This window comes from Microtus oregoni, unplaced genomic scaffold, assembly GCF_018167655.1.
Source record: "Microtus oregoni isolate MIOR12 unplaced genomic scaffold, Mior012 000025F_ref0000491, whole genome shotgun sequence".
In the NCBI taxonomy this organism is placed as follows: domain Eukaryota; kingdom Metazoa; phylum Chordata; class Mammalia; order Rodentia; family Cricetidae; genus Microtus; species Microtus oregoni.
This window is the reverse complement of record NW_024543084.1, coordinates 9,187,190-9,202,117: the sequence shown is the minus strand read 5'-3', so window position 1 is coordinate 9,202,117 and position 14,928 is coordinate 9,187,190. Positions and strand designations below refer to the sequence as shown.

At 51.6% G+C, this 14,928-nt stretch overlaps 2 protein-coding genes across 2 annotated transcripts; both read right to left on the bottom strand.

Annotated features, from left to right (window-relative positions):
• Positions 1-1,002: 1,002 nt before the first annotated feature.
• Lcn10 (lipocalin 10) lies at positions 1,003-4,504 on the bottom strand. The gene is made up of 6 exons (XM_041675287.1): positions 4,403-4,504; positions 3,566-3,705; positions 3,166-3,236; positions 2,756-2,863; positions 2,012-2,110; positions 1,003-1,275 (listed from the first exon to the last, which is right to left on the bottom strand). Exons 1-6 carry the CDS (start codon positions 4,502-4,504, stop codon positions 1,247-1,249), a joined length of 549 nt encoding a protein of 182 aa, XP_041531221.1. The 3' UTR covers positions 1,003-1,246.
• Positions 4,505-5,800: 1,296 nt separating this feature from the next.
• Lcn6 (lipocalin 6) lies at positions 5,801-9,752 on the bottom strand. The gene is made up of 7 exons (XM_041675311.1): positions 9,660-9,752; positions 9,334-9,473; positions 7,332-7,402; positions 6,677-6,787; positions 6,369-6,470; positions 6,069-6,094; positions 5,801-5,902 (listed from the first exon to the last, which is right to left on the bottom strand). Exons 1-7 carry the CDS (start codon positions 9,750-9,752, stop codon positions 5,900-5,902), a joined length of 546 nt encoding a protein of 181 aa, XP_041531245.1. The 3' UTR covers positions 5,801-5,899.
• Positions 9,753-14,928: the final 5,176 nt, after the last annotated feature.

The following is a 14,928-nucleotide window of genomic DNA, read 5'->3' as shown; positions in this document are numbered from 1 at the left end:
CTGCACTGTTCCCAGTAGCCCAGGTACGGGCTTAGCCTAGGTGCCCATCAAGAGATGAAGACCGAGAAAATACGGCGTGGTACACCCAAAATGGAATTCTATTCAGACCTAAACAAGAGTGAAATGATGATATTTACAGAAAACCAGATGAAACGAGAGATCATTATATTTAGTTGAATAAACAAAATCAGAAAGAGAAGTAGGGCACTTTGACCCTCATCATCTTTTGTGTGTGTGTGTGTGTGTGTGTGTGTGTGTTGATGACTTGTGTTACCTATTGTAGGTCTGTGTGAGAGTGTACACATATATGTGCAGCTACCCATGTGGCCAGGGGATGACATCAGATCCCCTGAGCTGAGGTTACAGACAGTGGTGAGCCTGACATGGCTTCTGAGAACTGAATTTGGATGCTCTGGAAGAGTCGCGTGTGCTCTTCGTGAGCTATCTCCAGTCTCAAGGTCTAGATTTTAGTGTATGTGTCATGAAAGTAGAAAGGAGACCAGGAAAACGTAAGAAGAGGAAATGTAGGAAGGTTGAAACATGAAAGCGAAGTGGGGACCAGTTGATAGGGACGGGAAGCAAGAGGGAGGCAGGGGAAGGAGAATGAATGAGAACGAAGTATAATTAAGAATATGCACAGAGCTTGGCATGATGGTGCACATCTTTAGTCCCATCCCTAGGGAGGCAAAAAAAAAAGTACATATGAAAATAAAAACTTTTAAAAGATTTTTATTTGTAATTGTACATATATGTGGGCAGGTGGTGTGTGTGTGTGCAGTGCCCACAAAGGCCAGAAGAGGCTGTTGGATCCCATGGAGCTGCAGTTACAGGTGTTTGTGAGCCCCTCAATATGGACGCTGGGGGCGAAACTTGAGTTCTATGCAGTATGCACTGTTAACCACTGAGCCATCTCTCTAGCTCCCAAAATAAAGAAGCCCAGTTTCAAAGAAAGGAACAAAATGGGATGAGCCTATGGTCTATGCTCAGCCTCCCCAAGGTGAAGTGAGGGTGAGCGTCAGACTCGGCCGGGCAGGTGGACCAAAGGGAGCCATGAGCACAGCCAGTGGGAGTTTGCTGGTTCTGGAGGATGCAAAGACAGCAGTCACAGCTCGGGCTCTGTGCAGTCAGCCACTGGGCTGCAGTCACCCAACACCCACTGAATGCCACAGTCACCACCTGGAACAGCATTCGAGCATCTGGAAGACTCTCAAGGCAAAGGGGTGAGCAGAGGATGACTGACTGGCTGTCACGGCAGGATTGTGTGTGCACAGGAATCTGTGGGCAAGAACACGGTGCTGAGAGGCCTGGCTGCCACCTCTGTCATGAATTCATATGAGGGTCCTTGCCCTGGTTGCCCTGGACTCTAGAGGGTAGAGCTGTGTGGTCTCCATTCGGAGTGTCAACTGGAGTCTGTATGCTCTGGGAGCCGCCTCGGTCTGCTAGGGACGCTGCACACCCAATGCTGGCAGGAAGCCCACAGGTACGGGGGATGAGAACATCTAGGCATCTTCACAGTTGACTTGGCAGACCACGTGGCAACACACAGGTATGCACACACACGCACATGCACACACACACAGGCACATACACACACATGCACACACATGCACATGCACACACACACAGGCACACACACACACATGCACACACACAGGCACATGCACACATTCATGCACACACACGCACATGCACACACACAGGCACACACACACACATGCACACACACAGGCACACGCACACATGCATGCACACACAGGCACACACAGGCACACACACAGGCACACACACATGCACATGCACACACATACACGCACACACATATGCACATGCACACACGCACATGCACACATGCATGCACACACACACAGGCACACACAGGCACATGCGCACACACACATGCACACACACATATGCACATGCACACACATGCACGCACATCTCCTACGTGGATCAGCTATCTCATGGGGCAGAATGGGGGACAGGAGAATAAGAGCCCAAGGCTGTGTAGTACCGTCTTTCGGAAGGATGGTGGCCTGCTTGGTGAGCCGCAGGATATGGCACATGTCCAGGAATTCTCGCAGACTCAGGAAGCTGGAGATGTTCTGTCTGTCTGAGTTGTGGACAGAATCACATAAGACATAAGACATTTGGAGGGTGGTATCCTAATCTTTCATGCTCTCCTTCACTGTCATTCTGGGCCCCATTTCCAAGGCTAAGAGATAGGGTCACCCTGCAGTCTGTCCCTACAAACAGCCCTCCCCCCGGGCATGTCCAGGTCGGCTACATTCAAAACATGCCTCTCCTCTGCTCTGTCCACAGACCCCCTCTGCAGCCCAGGCTTGGTGCCCCTCCTCCTGGCCACCTCACTTCCTCCCCCTCCCCAATGCCTTCCCTAAACACTCCCCCTTGTTCACACTGGATCCAGCCACCTCATCCTAAGCCTCCATTTCCCAGAGCTCAGCACTCACAGCCCGCATCTCAACCTCCTCTGGGGCAGCATCTGAACAGTAACACATAAGGTTGTCCTATCCTGCAGCCCCTGCATCTAGACCCCTACTATTGAGGGTCTCCCCTTGACTCTGCAGCTGCCACCTCCAACCCTACACACAGCCCTTCTCAGACGGCCCTTCACCAACCGCCCTCCCTCCCCATTGGCCAGCCTTCCCTCCCCTTCACCCTCCCTCACCTCTGTGTCTCTGGTCCCTGAGCCCTCCACCACCATGGTGCTTATACCCAGACCGCACAGCGTACTCACTGAAGAGCAGCAGGCTCTTGTAGTTGCTACCTGCGCGGCCCAAGCGGAGGTAGACCAGGCCATATGTGTAGTCGGTGGACAGCACATGGAAACCCTTTATCCCCTTCACTACAAGAGAAGCACAGCAGCCACTGATGCCTACGCACCCATGCCCACTCACAGTTCAGAATCTGGTGCCTGGGCACCCACGCCCACCCATAATACAGAATCTGGTACCTGGACACCCACGCCCACCCACAGTACAGAATCTGGTGCCCAACACATCAGCCGGTCCAGCACAGTCTTTCCTCACGGGCCTCACCTCCTAGGCCAGGTCACTTAGCCAGTTGTGGGACCTCAGCCACCCTGCTCGCCCATCCTGGATGTCCGGCCACTGGCTCAGTTTCCCATGGCCCAGGCATCTTACTCACAAGTATTCCTGAACACAGGCTTCTTTCTGTCCTTCTTCAGGGTCGTCTCCATGGACTGACACCCATGAGGCCTGGGGAACAGGTGTGAGGAGCTGCAGCCAGAAGGCCACCTTCCACCACCTTCCACCACCAACTTCTCCAGCTCTACTCACAACTGCCCCTGGACCTAGGGGTGGGGGTCAGTGGCCAAGATGGCCAGTTTGGGTGGGGTCCACTCCCAGCATCCCTTCCCCCATGCCATGCATTTCTCTCCAAATCAGCCCTTAGGTCTCAGGAAAGGAAGAGGTAGTAAAACCATCTGTCTGAGGACTCCACACTGCTTCCTGTCGGCCCCTTCTTCCCAGAGAGAGGCTGTCCCTGGCCAATCTGCAAAGGTGTACCAGGACCACTGTCCCCTCACCGGCTGAAGGCGATGACCACCTTGAGCTGTCCCGTTTTGTGCACCTTCACCATAGACGCCCCCAGCTTCCTCTTGTCTCTAGCCGGCAAGAACCCCCGGGTGTCCGTGGCGATGGCAATAATGTACCAGAAGCCTGAAAACTGCGGGGGCAGCAGGGGAGGACGGTGTTGGAGCTGCTACACTATGCTGCCTGTCCAGGCTCCCAGCTAGAGAACAGACCCAGCAAGTGGCCCTTTCCCAAGACCCAGACCACATCTGTATCTGCAGGTGGACACTACCCTGTCCCAGGCTGAAGAGAAGCTGGCGCTTAGCTGGCCAGGTGCCCAGGAGTCTGAAGCCTGGGCTGTGTCTACCATACCCACCCCAGCGGTTCCTTCCCTCTTGGCCTCCCTGTAACACCAACACTCAACCACTTTCTCTCCTACTTGTCCCTGGGCCGCTAGCTACCAACTTTTCCCCAATGCATACTCCTTGATCCTAATACTCTGTGTGTGCTTCTTACATTGTCCACCTCGCCTCTGCACCCACAGCCACCCCACCGGCTCTCTTCCACTTCAGGGCACCTCTAATGCTTGCCCCTCCACCCCACTGTTTTTGCAGCAGAGGTATCTCCAAGAGGTCCCAGGGCTGGAGCAGTGGCGGGAGACGACAGGTAACCAACACAGCTGGGCTCAAGGACAGGTAACCAACACAGCTAGGCTCAACAGATGCCGTGCTCTGCCCTCCTGCTGAGGACATTATCCCAGATCACCCCACAGTTGGAGCTCTGGTCCTAAGTGGCCTTTGTACCCTGTAACCCTAGTACCTGATGAAGGTACCAGGGGGCATGAGGCTTACCTTGCCCCAGTTGAGAGTGTGGGCCTCCTTAGGGAAAAACTCCTCTGTCCAGGACACCACAGCCAGAGCTAGGACTGTGGCTAGGGCCATTTCCAGCTTCATCCTTTGCAGCTCTGAGTTTAAAGCTGTATCTTGCCGTGCCTGCCCTGATGTGGTGTCAGACCTGCCCTGGAGACTCGGGCCGCTGGGATGGGAAGGCGTGATTTCAAGCTCTGCTCCTCCTTCTGAGAACTTTACCTTGGTCGTGGTTGGTTACAACAGACTTTGCCTGCCTGGGAGGTCCCAGAAGACAGACACCATCCCGTTCTCAGAGGCCATATGGAGGCTGGTTCTCACATCCCTCACTCCCAAAGGGTTAGAACTACACACATCTGCCTACCATTACAGTCTGGGCTGTCTCACCTAGCACCGGGTCCCTGGGACTCTTATAACCCTAGCCAAAGAGAGGAGGCAGAAGCCTAGGGTGTCTCTGGGACTAGACTCTTGGGCAAGTGTGCAGACAGGAGAGACAGAAACAGTGGCCTCTAGGTATAAACTTTGGAACTCCCTATGGAAGGCTATATATAGTGCCTGAGGAGCTGCTGATGACCAGGCCAGGAAAGAGAAAGAGAGAGGGAGAGAGAGAGAGAAAGAGAGAGAGAGAGAGAGAGAGAGAGAGAGAGAAAGAACAAACCGATGTGTGCCCAAGCTTTGAACCTTCCCCCCACACACACACGTTACTTTCTAATAGGTGACTTTGTTCCACCATTTCCCGACCAGATACCCCTTTTGCAATGAGGGCCCATAAGCTCAGGCCTTTGGGAATTCCATACACCACCATGTCCACCCCCAACCAACAGCCAGAGCCTAGGAGTAGAGGAGCTGGGGCCCTGGGAGTACCTCCCTGCTGGGAAGCTCACAGATACTGACCTAACTCCCCTGCCAGCCAGTCTGTGAATTCTGTGTCCTCCTGCCAGGCCGCCTGTGGATACTAACCCCCTATAAGTTGTTGGTGGATGCTATCTGTGCTTTCCTACTATGCAACGCTCAGTGTTTCTTTCTACTAGGTAGTGCATAGGTGTTTGGACCCGGTCCTTGGATTCAGGTGGTCCAGGGCTGTCTTGATAGTGTCCTGACATACTCATATAGCTCTTGTCTAGCCCAGGCACCTCAGCTTTTGCCATTCTTGGTGGCTACATCCTGTCCCCAGTGAAAAGCCAGCATCCCTGTCTTCAGGCTCAAGAATTCTCACAAGAGATATTAGTGCATCAAACTCTTTTGTCCCTGAGCTGACTCTGTGGTTCCATGGTCTGGTCTCTGGCGACAGCACAGGAACCATCCCACCCCCAGAGAAGACACATTGTGGCAGGTTTACTTGTGAAATTGTTTTATTTTCAACCCAAGCCTGAGCCTAGGGAGCAGAGAACCAACACCAGCACCTCTAGCCGCTGAGTAAAGACAGTGCCTGTCCACCTCCACCAGGATGCGAGGATGTGATGCTATCTCTGGGGTGGGGCGTCACTGAAAACCAGGGCAAGAGTTGGAGAGGGGCTTAAGACATCCTTCATCCTCACCTTCAGTGACCTTCCCACCAGCAGAGTCGTGGGCTTTGAAGAGGGTCCACCCAAAGCCCCAGGCACTTCCTGCTCCCCAAGGAGCCAAGAGTGGTGCAGAAAAGGTGGCCTACCTGGAGGATCTTGTGTGCACACGTGACTGGAAAAAAAAAAAAAAAACCAAGCCAGTTGTGAGAGCAGGGCTGCAGCAGCTCCCAGGATCCTACCCACAAGCCTCTTCCAAGAAGGCTGTTCCTACAGACTTGACTATGTATGACAGGTGTAGGTGATCCAGTGAAGCACCCACAAACCAGTCTAAGAAGACGAACCATGTCCACCACCCCAGGCACTCCGTGTGTGTGTGTGTGTGTGTGTGTGTGTGTGTGTGTCACACCTGCCTGCGCCCCCCTGTGGCCAGTACTAGTAACACTCACGGTCCTTCCGCAGCTGCGCCTGCTGCTGGGCACGGAAACCCAGACCCTGGCTCCATTTGGTGAACAGCTTCATGGCCTCATAGCTAGCCACCTCTGTCCGACCTGGGCATGAAGGAGCAGCCTCTGAGAGACGGTCAGAGTGTGGAGAGCGTGACTGTGTCCCCCAACCCTTTCTTTACCCCAATCCCTAGCAAACTTCAGGGTAGCTGGAGCTTGTCCCTGTATGTTCCCTACTGGGGACTGTGGACACAGAGTATCTATGTCTGGGGCACCAGCGACCCTGAGCAACCTTGCCTGTCCCCACTTACTGTACAGCTCCACTGTGTTGAAGGCCTCATCCCCAAACTCCAGCTGTGTGAAGACGACGGCGTAGTCCTTGAAGTTAGTGCCCAGCACCCGATAATCCAGCACGCCAATAGCTAGAGAGCAAATGCAAGATCCAGGGTGGCAGAGGGAATGGGAGCATCATGCAAGTCAAAATGGGGAGCATAGCCAAACCCTATTCAACTTCAGCAGAGGTCTCAAGCTGTCCCCTGGCCCCTAACCCCTACACTGTGCCAGCAAGAAGCAGTTCTCAGATGCTGGTGGACAGACAGACAGATGAGCGCTTGCCCCAGCTCAGCCCAGGGTGACTGAGAGCAAGCGGCTCACCCTCTCCCAGTCCCATCCTTTGCGGGTAGAACACTACTATCCAGGCACCCGGCCCTCTTAACTCATGAAGAAGCCCAGGGATAGAGACTAGGACCCCCCCAAACACATGCATCTGGGCCTCCTTCCCCTGAGGATTGACCCCAGGGCCCTGACTGTCAGATCCTTTATCGGCCCACAGAATGGTGCCAAGGGCTCTGGAGCAGAGTGATCTCCTTCCTGCCAGGCCTGGCCCTGCCAACTGCAGCCTGGGAATACACAGGAGCCGGCCTTCATGGTGATCGGACGAGGAGGTCCCAGGGGCATCACACTCACAGGGATTCTCAAACACCCATCGAGAATTCTGCTTCAGCAGCTCCACCATGCTCTGACGACACCCATCTGGCCTAGGAAACAACGGCAGGAAGGCCTCTGAGACGCACACAGGTCAGCCAGCAGGGAAGGCCAAAAAGGGGGTTCACATTTCATGATGTCGGGGTTACACAGAAAACCTACCCTGGGGCCTGAGCAGCACTCATCATTTCTTTTTTTTTTCTAAACATTTCTTATGGTTTATTTAGCTTTTATTTTATGAAGGTGTCAGATCCCCTGGAACTGGATCTTCAGACAGTTGTGAGCTGCCATGTAGGTGCTGGGAATTGAACCCGGGTCCTCTGGAAGAGCAGTCAGTGCTCTTAACCACTGAGCCATCTCTCCGGTCCCATCATCATTTCTTTCATTTCCCAAGGGATCCACACTGTTGGGTGCTGAGGGCTCAAGAGACATCGGCTTGTGGTTCAAGCAAGAAGACACTATCCAGACATCCCCTGAGGCCTCACCCTCTGAGGTGAGAAAACACAAGAGAAGCTCAGCAGGATCTGCTAGACAAAACAGGACTGCCAAGCTGGGAACAGGACACCTGCAGTGAGCAATGCCCGGGAGGTTCTGGAGGAAAACAGCATAAGCTGGTCCAGCAGACCAGGAGATGCACCTCACACCCACAGCAAAGTCTGGGTCAATGAACAGATCACAGGAACAGAAGAGAAAGTTAAAAACAAAGAAAATTTACCCAGAAGTATACCTCTGACAACGGTCATAAACTAAGTCATAATTCAGCAATGTAGGCTGCACAGCCACCTGAGTGTACCTCACACTTTCTCACCAGGCCAAGTTCTAGAAGTACCAAAGATTTAAGACTTCCAGAACGGAAAGGGAAAGGAAACTCCCACCCCTACCCCGTGTGCTGGCAACCAGAGCCCTCAGACACAAAAGCCGCTGTGCACTCAATGCAGAATTAAAAAGCACTTCAGAGACACAAAGTCCCCCTCGAACCTGGAGAAACGGCCAGGCAGTTCAGAGCACTCGCTGGTCTCACAGAAGACCCGGCTTTGGTTCCCAATGCTCACACAGTAGCTCACCACCATTCCTAACACCAATGTCAGGGGATCTGATGCTCCTCTCTGCCTTCTATGGCATCAGGCATGCACATGGTACACAAACATGCATGCGGGCAGAATATTCACACACATAAGTATTTTCAAAAAGCCTCCCAACATCAGAAAACAAACTGGGAAGTACTCTCTAGCTAGTTTGTTTTTTTGTTTTGTTTTGTTTTTGTGTTTGTGACTCAGTATCAGAAACATGAGTCAGATGTGCAGAAATAGCTACACCTGCCATGCCAAGCCCTGAGGGGTGGAGGTGGGGGGATCATGAGTTCAAAGTCATCCTTGTCTGCAGCCTGTCTCAGTGGCTCAGGTCCTCACTAAGCAGCCAGCCTGGCACACCAAATGAGGCACATTTAAGAGACATTCATCCCACTTCCCCACAACTCCCACCAGGTGCCTCAGGGACTGCTATGTGTTACTTCACTAGACAAGGCCAGCTTGACCCTACAGGCTAGACTGGCCTGAAGCTTTGGTGACCTCCTTCTGAAGAGATCAATGCTTGCAGCTAAGCCGGTGGCCCTGAGGACCAAACGCTCCACAAGACTCAAAGAGAAAAAGAACAAAGGAGTATCAAGTCATGCCGTCAGAGGCCAGGGACAGAGATTCACAGGCTGGCAGAAAGTGGATGAGGCAGGCAGAGTCCACCAGGGGAAGGAAGAAAGGACAACAGAGGCAGGGAGCGTTCCACTCAGGGGACCTCAGGAACAGAAGAGATTAACCCGGGGAGCACAAAGGAGTGGGGAGCACGGAGAGCCAACCATGGAGTCAGGAGCTGGTCTGCAGAATCCAGTCCTCTCTCTGAAGGAGGGAGACAAAGCCCGCAGCCCCTCTGGGGAAGGTCTCCTGCTGAGGAAGCTGAAACAGAGTCCCCAGCTCAGGGGTTGCCCACTCACCCCTGCCGGGAAGACAGAACTCTCAGCTTGTTATCTGGAGTGAGAGTCACCAGGACGCCTTCTACATTTTTCATGTCCTTCTCCACCATGAAGTCCTTGGCACGGGAGGCCATCGCCAGGATGTACCAGGGCCCAAGGAACTAGGGGAATCATTGGCTGAGATACCGGCTCTCCTCCTTCAGAGCAGTTAAAGAACTCCCGCACCCTTCACACAGTCTAACTCCCTCGATCCATGCTTATCCAGATTGACTCTTGGGGATGCAAATGCTGTGTAGCCTCAAAGGTAGGGCCTGGCCCGAGGACCTGCTGCCCAAGAAGGCTGTTACCTGCTTAGGATCCAGCCTTCCCAGCCACAGGGCCTGGACCCGGGACATAGAGACCAAAGCAAGAAGAGCGGCCGCCAGAAACACCACCTTCATGCTTCCGGAGGCCACCGTGCAGTAGGCCGGGATGTGCCATCTCCCACCAGGAAACAGTTTATACGACTCTAAGTGCCTCAGTGTGGGTGGCCACTAACTGCCAGGATAGCATTCTGACCTCTCACAAAGCAAAATCACTCAGAGTGGGGAGGGTGGTGTTGAACTGTGCTGGTCTTGGTGTCTAGCAGAGGCAAGAGAGGCCCAGGAACCTGTTCTAATCAACAACACAGTGCCCATTCCCCAGAAAGTTCCAGAGTAAGCCTCCTAAAGCTGTCCACCCTGTCTTCTCCCCTCCTCAGGACCAGTATTCTCCCACGCTTCTCTTCTCCTGATCTGTGCAGGTCAAGTCCTAGTTCCAGGTTGGTCAAGTAAAAGGAGTCTGTCCAGAAACCGTAGTTTCAGACATTTTTTGTCTCAATCATTAAAAATACAAAAAGCCACCTCCAAAGCCTACCTTTTAAGCTCCATTCCCACCCTCACCGGCCACACAGCCTTCTGCTTTGCTGGCCTGTGACCTCCCACTGGCTCTAACAGCCAGCCCTGCAACCAAGCTAGGACAGCTTAGTTGTCCCTCTGTCCCGTCTGTCCCCTATCTGGACATATTCATTTTCCATCCATCTCCAGCTGGGGGCCACATCTACGTGTCTGCACTCTAAGACCAAATCCTGACTGACTTCAGCCAGACCCTGTTAAGCATTTTCTCTTAGAGGAACCTCTCTACCAATAGAAATAATCCCAATCAAACTGAATCAAACCAAATTAAAAGATGCCCATGTTTAATAGATGAGAAAACTCCCAGGTAGCCCCGGGAAAATATGCAAAGGGGAAGAGAGAGAAAGGGGGAAACCACACAAAACACAGAGACCACATGTTCATTCTCTGGGGGGCAGTTCAAATAGCCTGTGGGAGTGGGCTCGACTTTCCCTGAGGAGGAGATACCCTTTGGAGGGCTTTCTTGACCCTCCTGGGGAGGCAACACCATTTGGCAGGCTTTCTTGGAGGGGGAGTTTGGACTGAGGCAACTTCCAGGGGAGGGAGCTTATGACAGGAGCTGGGGTGAAGCCCCAAGCCAAACAATCCTTTATACAAACCCTTTTGTATAGAGGGTTGTTAGGGAGCTGAAGGTAATGCTTTAGACCAAAAATACCCTAAACCCCATCAAACACTGTCTATAGCCTGGTCCCCAAGACTCTCCTCCTGATTCCTGTCTGCAGCCTGGTCCCAAAGGCCTTCCGATTGCTGTCCATAGCCTGGTTCCAAAGGCTGCCCTGATTGCTGTCTGCAGTTTGGTCCCAAAAGCTCCCCTCATGATTGCTGTCCGTAGCCTGATCCCCAAGGCTCCCCTGATTGCTGTCTGCAGCTTCAGCTATCCAACACAAAGTCATTGGAGCTAATAACTGGAGCAGAAGTTCTGGGTAGGGTTTATCAGACCCACCATACTCAAGAGGTGGGGAGGTGGTAGGCGGATCCTCCTGCCTCCAGCCAAGACTGTAGCCATCCACCCCTGAGACTGGCTCATCATCACAGATGCCCTGCGCACTTCTGCACAAGGCTGCAGGTCTTCAGGACCCAGAACAGAGAAGAGTGAAGCTCACGCTTCGCCTCCGTTACACCCAGCCCCCTTACCATCCCCATCCTCAACCTCCGTTACACCCAGCCCCTGACCATCCCCATCTTCAATCCAAGCCAGCCTTGAGGACCCACGGGTGCAATGTGTCCACAGCTTGAGTCTCTGCAGAAAAGACATCCTAATAAAGCTTGCTGCTGGCCCCTGCTGTGGACGGGTAAAGATGCACACACCAGACCCTGGGTAAACGTCAGCTAAATGGTCTTCCGTCCAGCTCAGTGACCCAGAGTCAGACCTTGAACCTGGATTAGGATGGCTCCTGGCTGCCGACCTCCCAGACACCTGACAGAAAAAAGTTAGATTTCTCTTAGAAGACAATTGCTCCAAAATCCCCATCCTAACCCTCAGATCAATTCTGTCAATCATTTTAAAACATATATTCCAGCCAAAACACATAGGCCTAAGACAACAGAATGAGAAGCAGCAGGGGGAAAACAGACAGGAAAAGCAGTGACTTATGCCTGGATCTTCCACGGCAGACTGGAGAGAGCTCTGGGGACAGTACTCACGGGCGAAGCCACCTTCGGAGGGTCTCAGAAGAACAAGAAATGAGAGAAGGTGGTATAGAAAAGGAAAGTCCATGAGAGTCTGGTTAGGTTGGTGCCTGAATTTCTTCACCACCTTGAAAAAGTTATGCTGCTCCTAAAGACGAAAACTCCAGCCATACCTGCCATGTAAAATACTGCCAGGCAGTGGCAGTAAACTCCTTTAATCCCAGCACTCAAGAGACAGAAGCAAGGGAATCTCTTGAGTTTTCAAGGCCATCCTGGTCTAGAGAGTGAGTTCAACTACAGCCAAGGCTACACAGAGAAACCTTGTTTCAAAAATCAAAAAGAAAAGAAAGAACAAAGATTTTGCTACAATCTTATGTATTGATAATACAATGATTATCTGTAAACTTTAAAATTTAACCTACAGCAATCTTTCCCAGGGGCTGGAGAGACGGCTCAACTTGCAGCTCTTCCAGAGGATCAGAGCTCAATTCTCAGTACTCTGTTTTAGCTTCTGAGGGTGCCCACATACACATGACATACTCAGGCACACATGCACACACACCCACACACTCACACAAACAAACAGAATAAAATAAATCTTCAAAATAAAAAGAATCCTCTTTCGGGAGTCTAGAGCTTCATGGAGTCCTGTGGGGGCAAGTCCAACCTTGCGCAGAGGAGAAGAAGACCCAAGGCTGAGCTAAAATACTCCACAAAAGAAGCTGAAAGAACAGGCACCAACTTCAGGGAGAACACATGACTTACATAAATGTTCCAGAAAGGCAGAGTTTAACTGCTGGTAGTGTAAGACTTTAAGACAATCCTAAAGCCATTTTTGACAATTCTGAATCCTCTCAGCCTCTGTGCCATAGTGCTTCCCCTCCTCCCCTGGGAACCAAGGACCTAACAGCTACACTCGCACGTACTCAGTTCCTGAACAATTACCCATATATGTATGTTTTGGTTCGGTCCCCTGGGAAACGGGGTCAAAATGACCTCTTACCTCATCTGATCTGGCAACAGCTCTCCAGTCAATTATTGGTAATAGCCCTTTCGAATAAGCCAATCAGAATAGTCAAAGAACAACCCCCCTTGCTTCTGTGGCCCCTTTAAAAGTAGACTGTATTAGCTATTCGAGGTCCCTCGGCTTCCCGAATGCTGGGGGACCCTGTCATGACAGAATTAATAAAATCCTCATGCTTTTGCATCGGCTGTGGTGTGTGAGGTGGTCTCTGGGGGCGACTCCTCCTCCGTGTTTGGACACTAGAGTCCAACACGGATGCAAAAAACAAAGGATCGGTTGAGAGTCCCAGGACTATGAGTGTCCTAAACCACCAAAGAGATCTGAACCAGACACTGCACTATCTCCACTATACCCTCACAGTTCAACAAGATGGTACGAGGAGTGGCCGAGTTAGGAGAAGTTATGAGGCTAGAGACAAAATAGGATTAATGCGCTGATAAGAACACGAAGGAGGAGCGTTCCTTCTATCTGTCTGTCTTACTATGTTTGTATCTGACTTTTTGTATCTCTCTCTCTCTCTAACACACACACACACTTATGCACACACACAGAGTTAACCCTCCCCTGGAACTAATAGGACCTTTATCCCAAATCATGAGAAATACGTTTCTGTTGTTTAAATGCTCAGCCTACACACAGCATTCTGTGGTGGTATCCAGAGCTGACTCCCGACAACTACAGTAAAGAAGCTGAGCGCACACATGCACAGAAACACTCACAGATCAGGTGTGACTCTGCTGAACCACCTGCCAACCGGGCCCATGAAATGAATACAAGCTGGCCTATAAAGATATCTTTATCTCTACTTAACTACTATAAAAAGATACCAAAAAAAGAATTAAAAAATTTATAACAACACTCTCAGCTGAATTGAATGTACTAACATATACACAGTGAAAGGATCAGTATTGGCATAAGACACCCCAAGACCAAGTTCTCAGCACAAAGAGATTTATTTGTCCCAGAGGAACAAAGGGCAGGGAATAAGAGATGAAGGCGGGAGGTAGAAGAGGGGGAAGGGGAGGGAGAAAGGGATGAGACATTTGTCCCAGAGCGACAAGGACAGCCTCTAGATAGAGAGGAGGCAGAAGTGGCCACAGGCAAATGACAGTTTATAAAGGAAAAGGGAAATCATGTGTTAAGATGAGGTGTTTCATTTTAGTTGGGCATGTTAATTTGGTGAGCCAAAGGAGGCCTCTGATTGCTGGACTTAATACTTTGAGAGCTGGAACTTGGTGGTCAGCCTCAGGAGGAAGGATTGACCAAACTGGGGAATAGACCTTGGTGGCTAGCTTAGGAATGTAACCTAACAGTTTTATAAGGCGGAAGGAAGAGGGATGAGCAACGCCTACCAGAGCCATGATCACCATGCTCTGGCCTGTTAGAGCCCTTTACGCGGCTATTATCCCTAGACATCCAGGAAGAGGGAATCTTATTGAGAAAATATCTCCATCCAGATCACCTGAGGATGTCCATAGAACATGTCCTTGAACCAGCTGGCCTGGGTCTGGAAAAGCCTGGGATAAAACCGGACTCTCTGAACATAGCGGACAATGAGGACTACTGAAGACTCAAGAACAATGGCAATGGGTTTTTGATCCTACTGCACGCACTGGCTTTGTGGGAGCCTAGGCAGTTTGGATGCTCAACTTACTAGACCTGGATGGAGGTGGGGGTTCCTTGGACTTTCCACAGGACAGGGAACCCTGATTGCTTTTCGGGCTGGGGGGGGGGACTTAATTGGGAGAGGGGGAGGGAATTGGGAGGCGGTGGCGGGGAAGAGACAGAAATCTTTAATAAATAAATAAATTAAAAAAAAAGAACATGTCCTTGATTAATGGTGGATGCAGGAGGGCCCAGCCCGATATGGACACTCCCATCCTGGGCAGATGCCCCTGGGTCCTGTAAGGAAGCAAGCTGAACAAGCCAGGGAGACAAGCCAGTCAGCAGTGTCCTCCAGAATTCCTGCTTCAGTTCTTGCCTCCTGGTTTCTGTCTTGAGTTCCTGCTCTGACTTCCCGCAGCAGAGTGG

Bases quoted from the DNA above. Each gene is read 5' to 3' on its own strand.
- Lcn6 (XM_041675311.1), bottom strand. From the start codon at position 9,752: ATGAAGGTGGTGTTTCTGGCGGCCGCTCTTCTTGCTTTGGTCTCTATG. The intron at 9,474-9,659 runs GTAACAGCCTTC...TGATTCCCCTAG, and splicing joins GAAGGCTGGATCCTAAGCAG to TTCCTTGGGCCCTGGTACAT. The intron at 6,471-6,676 runs GTAAGTGGGGAC...CTTCATGCCCAG, and splicing joins CAACACAGTGGAGCTGTACA to GTCGGACAGAGGTGGCTAGC.
- Lcn10 (XM_041675287.1), bottom strand. From the start codon at position 4,504: ATGAAGCTGGAAATGGCCCTAGCCACAGTCCTAGCTCTGGCTGTGGTG. The intron at 3,237-3,565 runs GTGAGGGGACAG...CCTGTTCCCCAG, and splicing joins GTGGTCATCGCCTTCAGCCG to GCCTCATGGGTGTCAGTCCA. The intron at 2,111-2,755 runs GTGAGTACGCTG...TCCACAACTCAG, and splicing joins CAAGAGCCTGCTGCTCTTCA to ACAGACAGAACATCTCCAGC.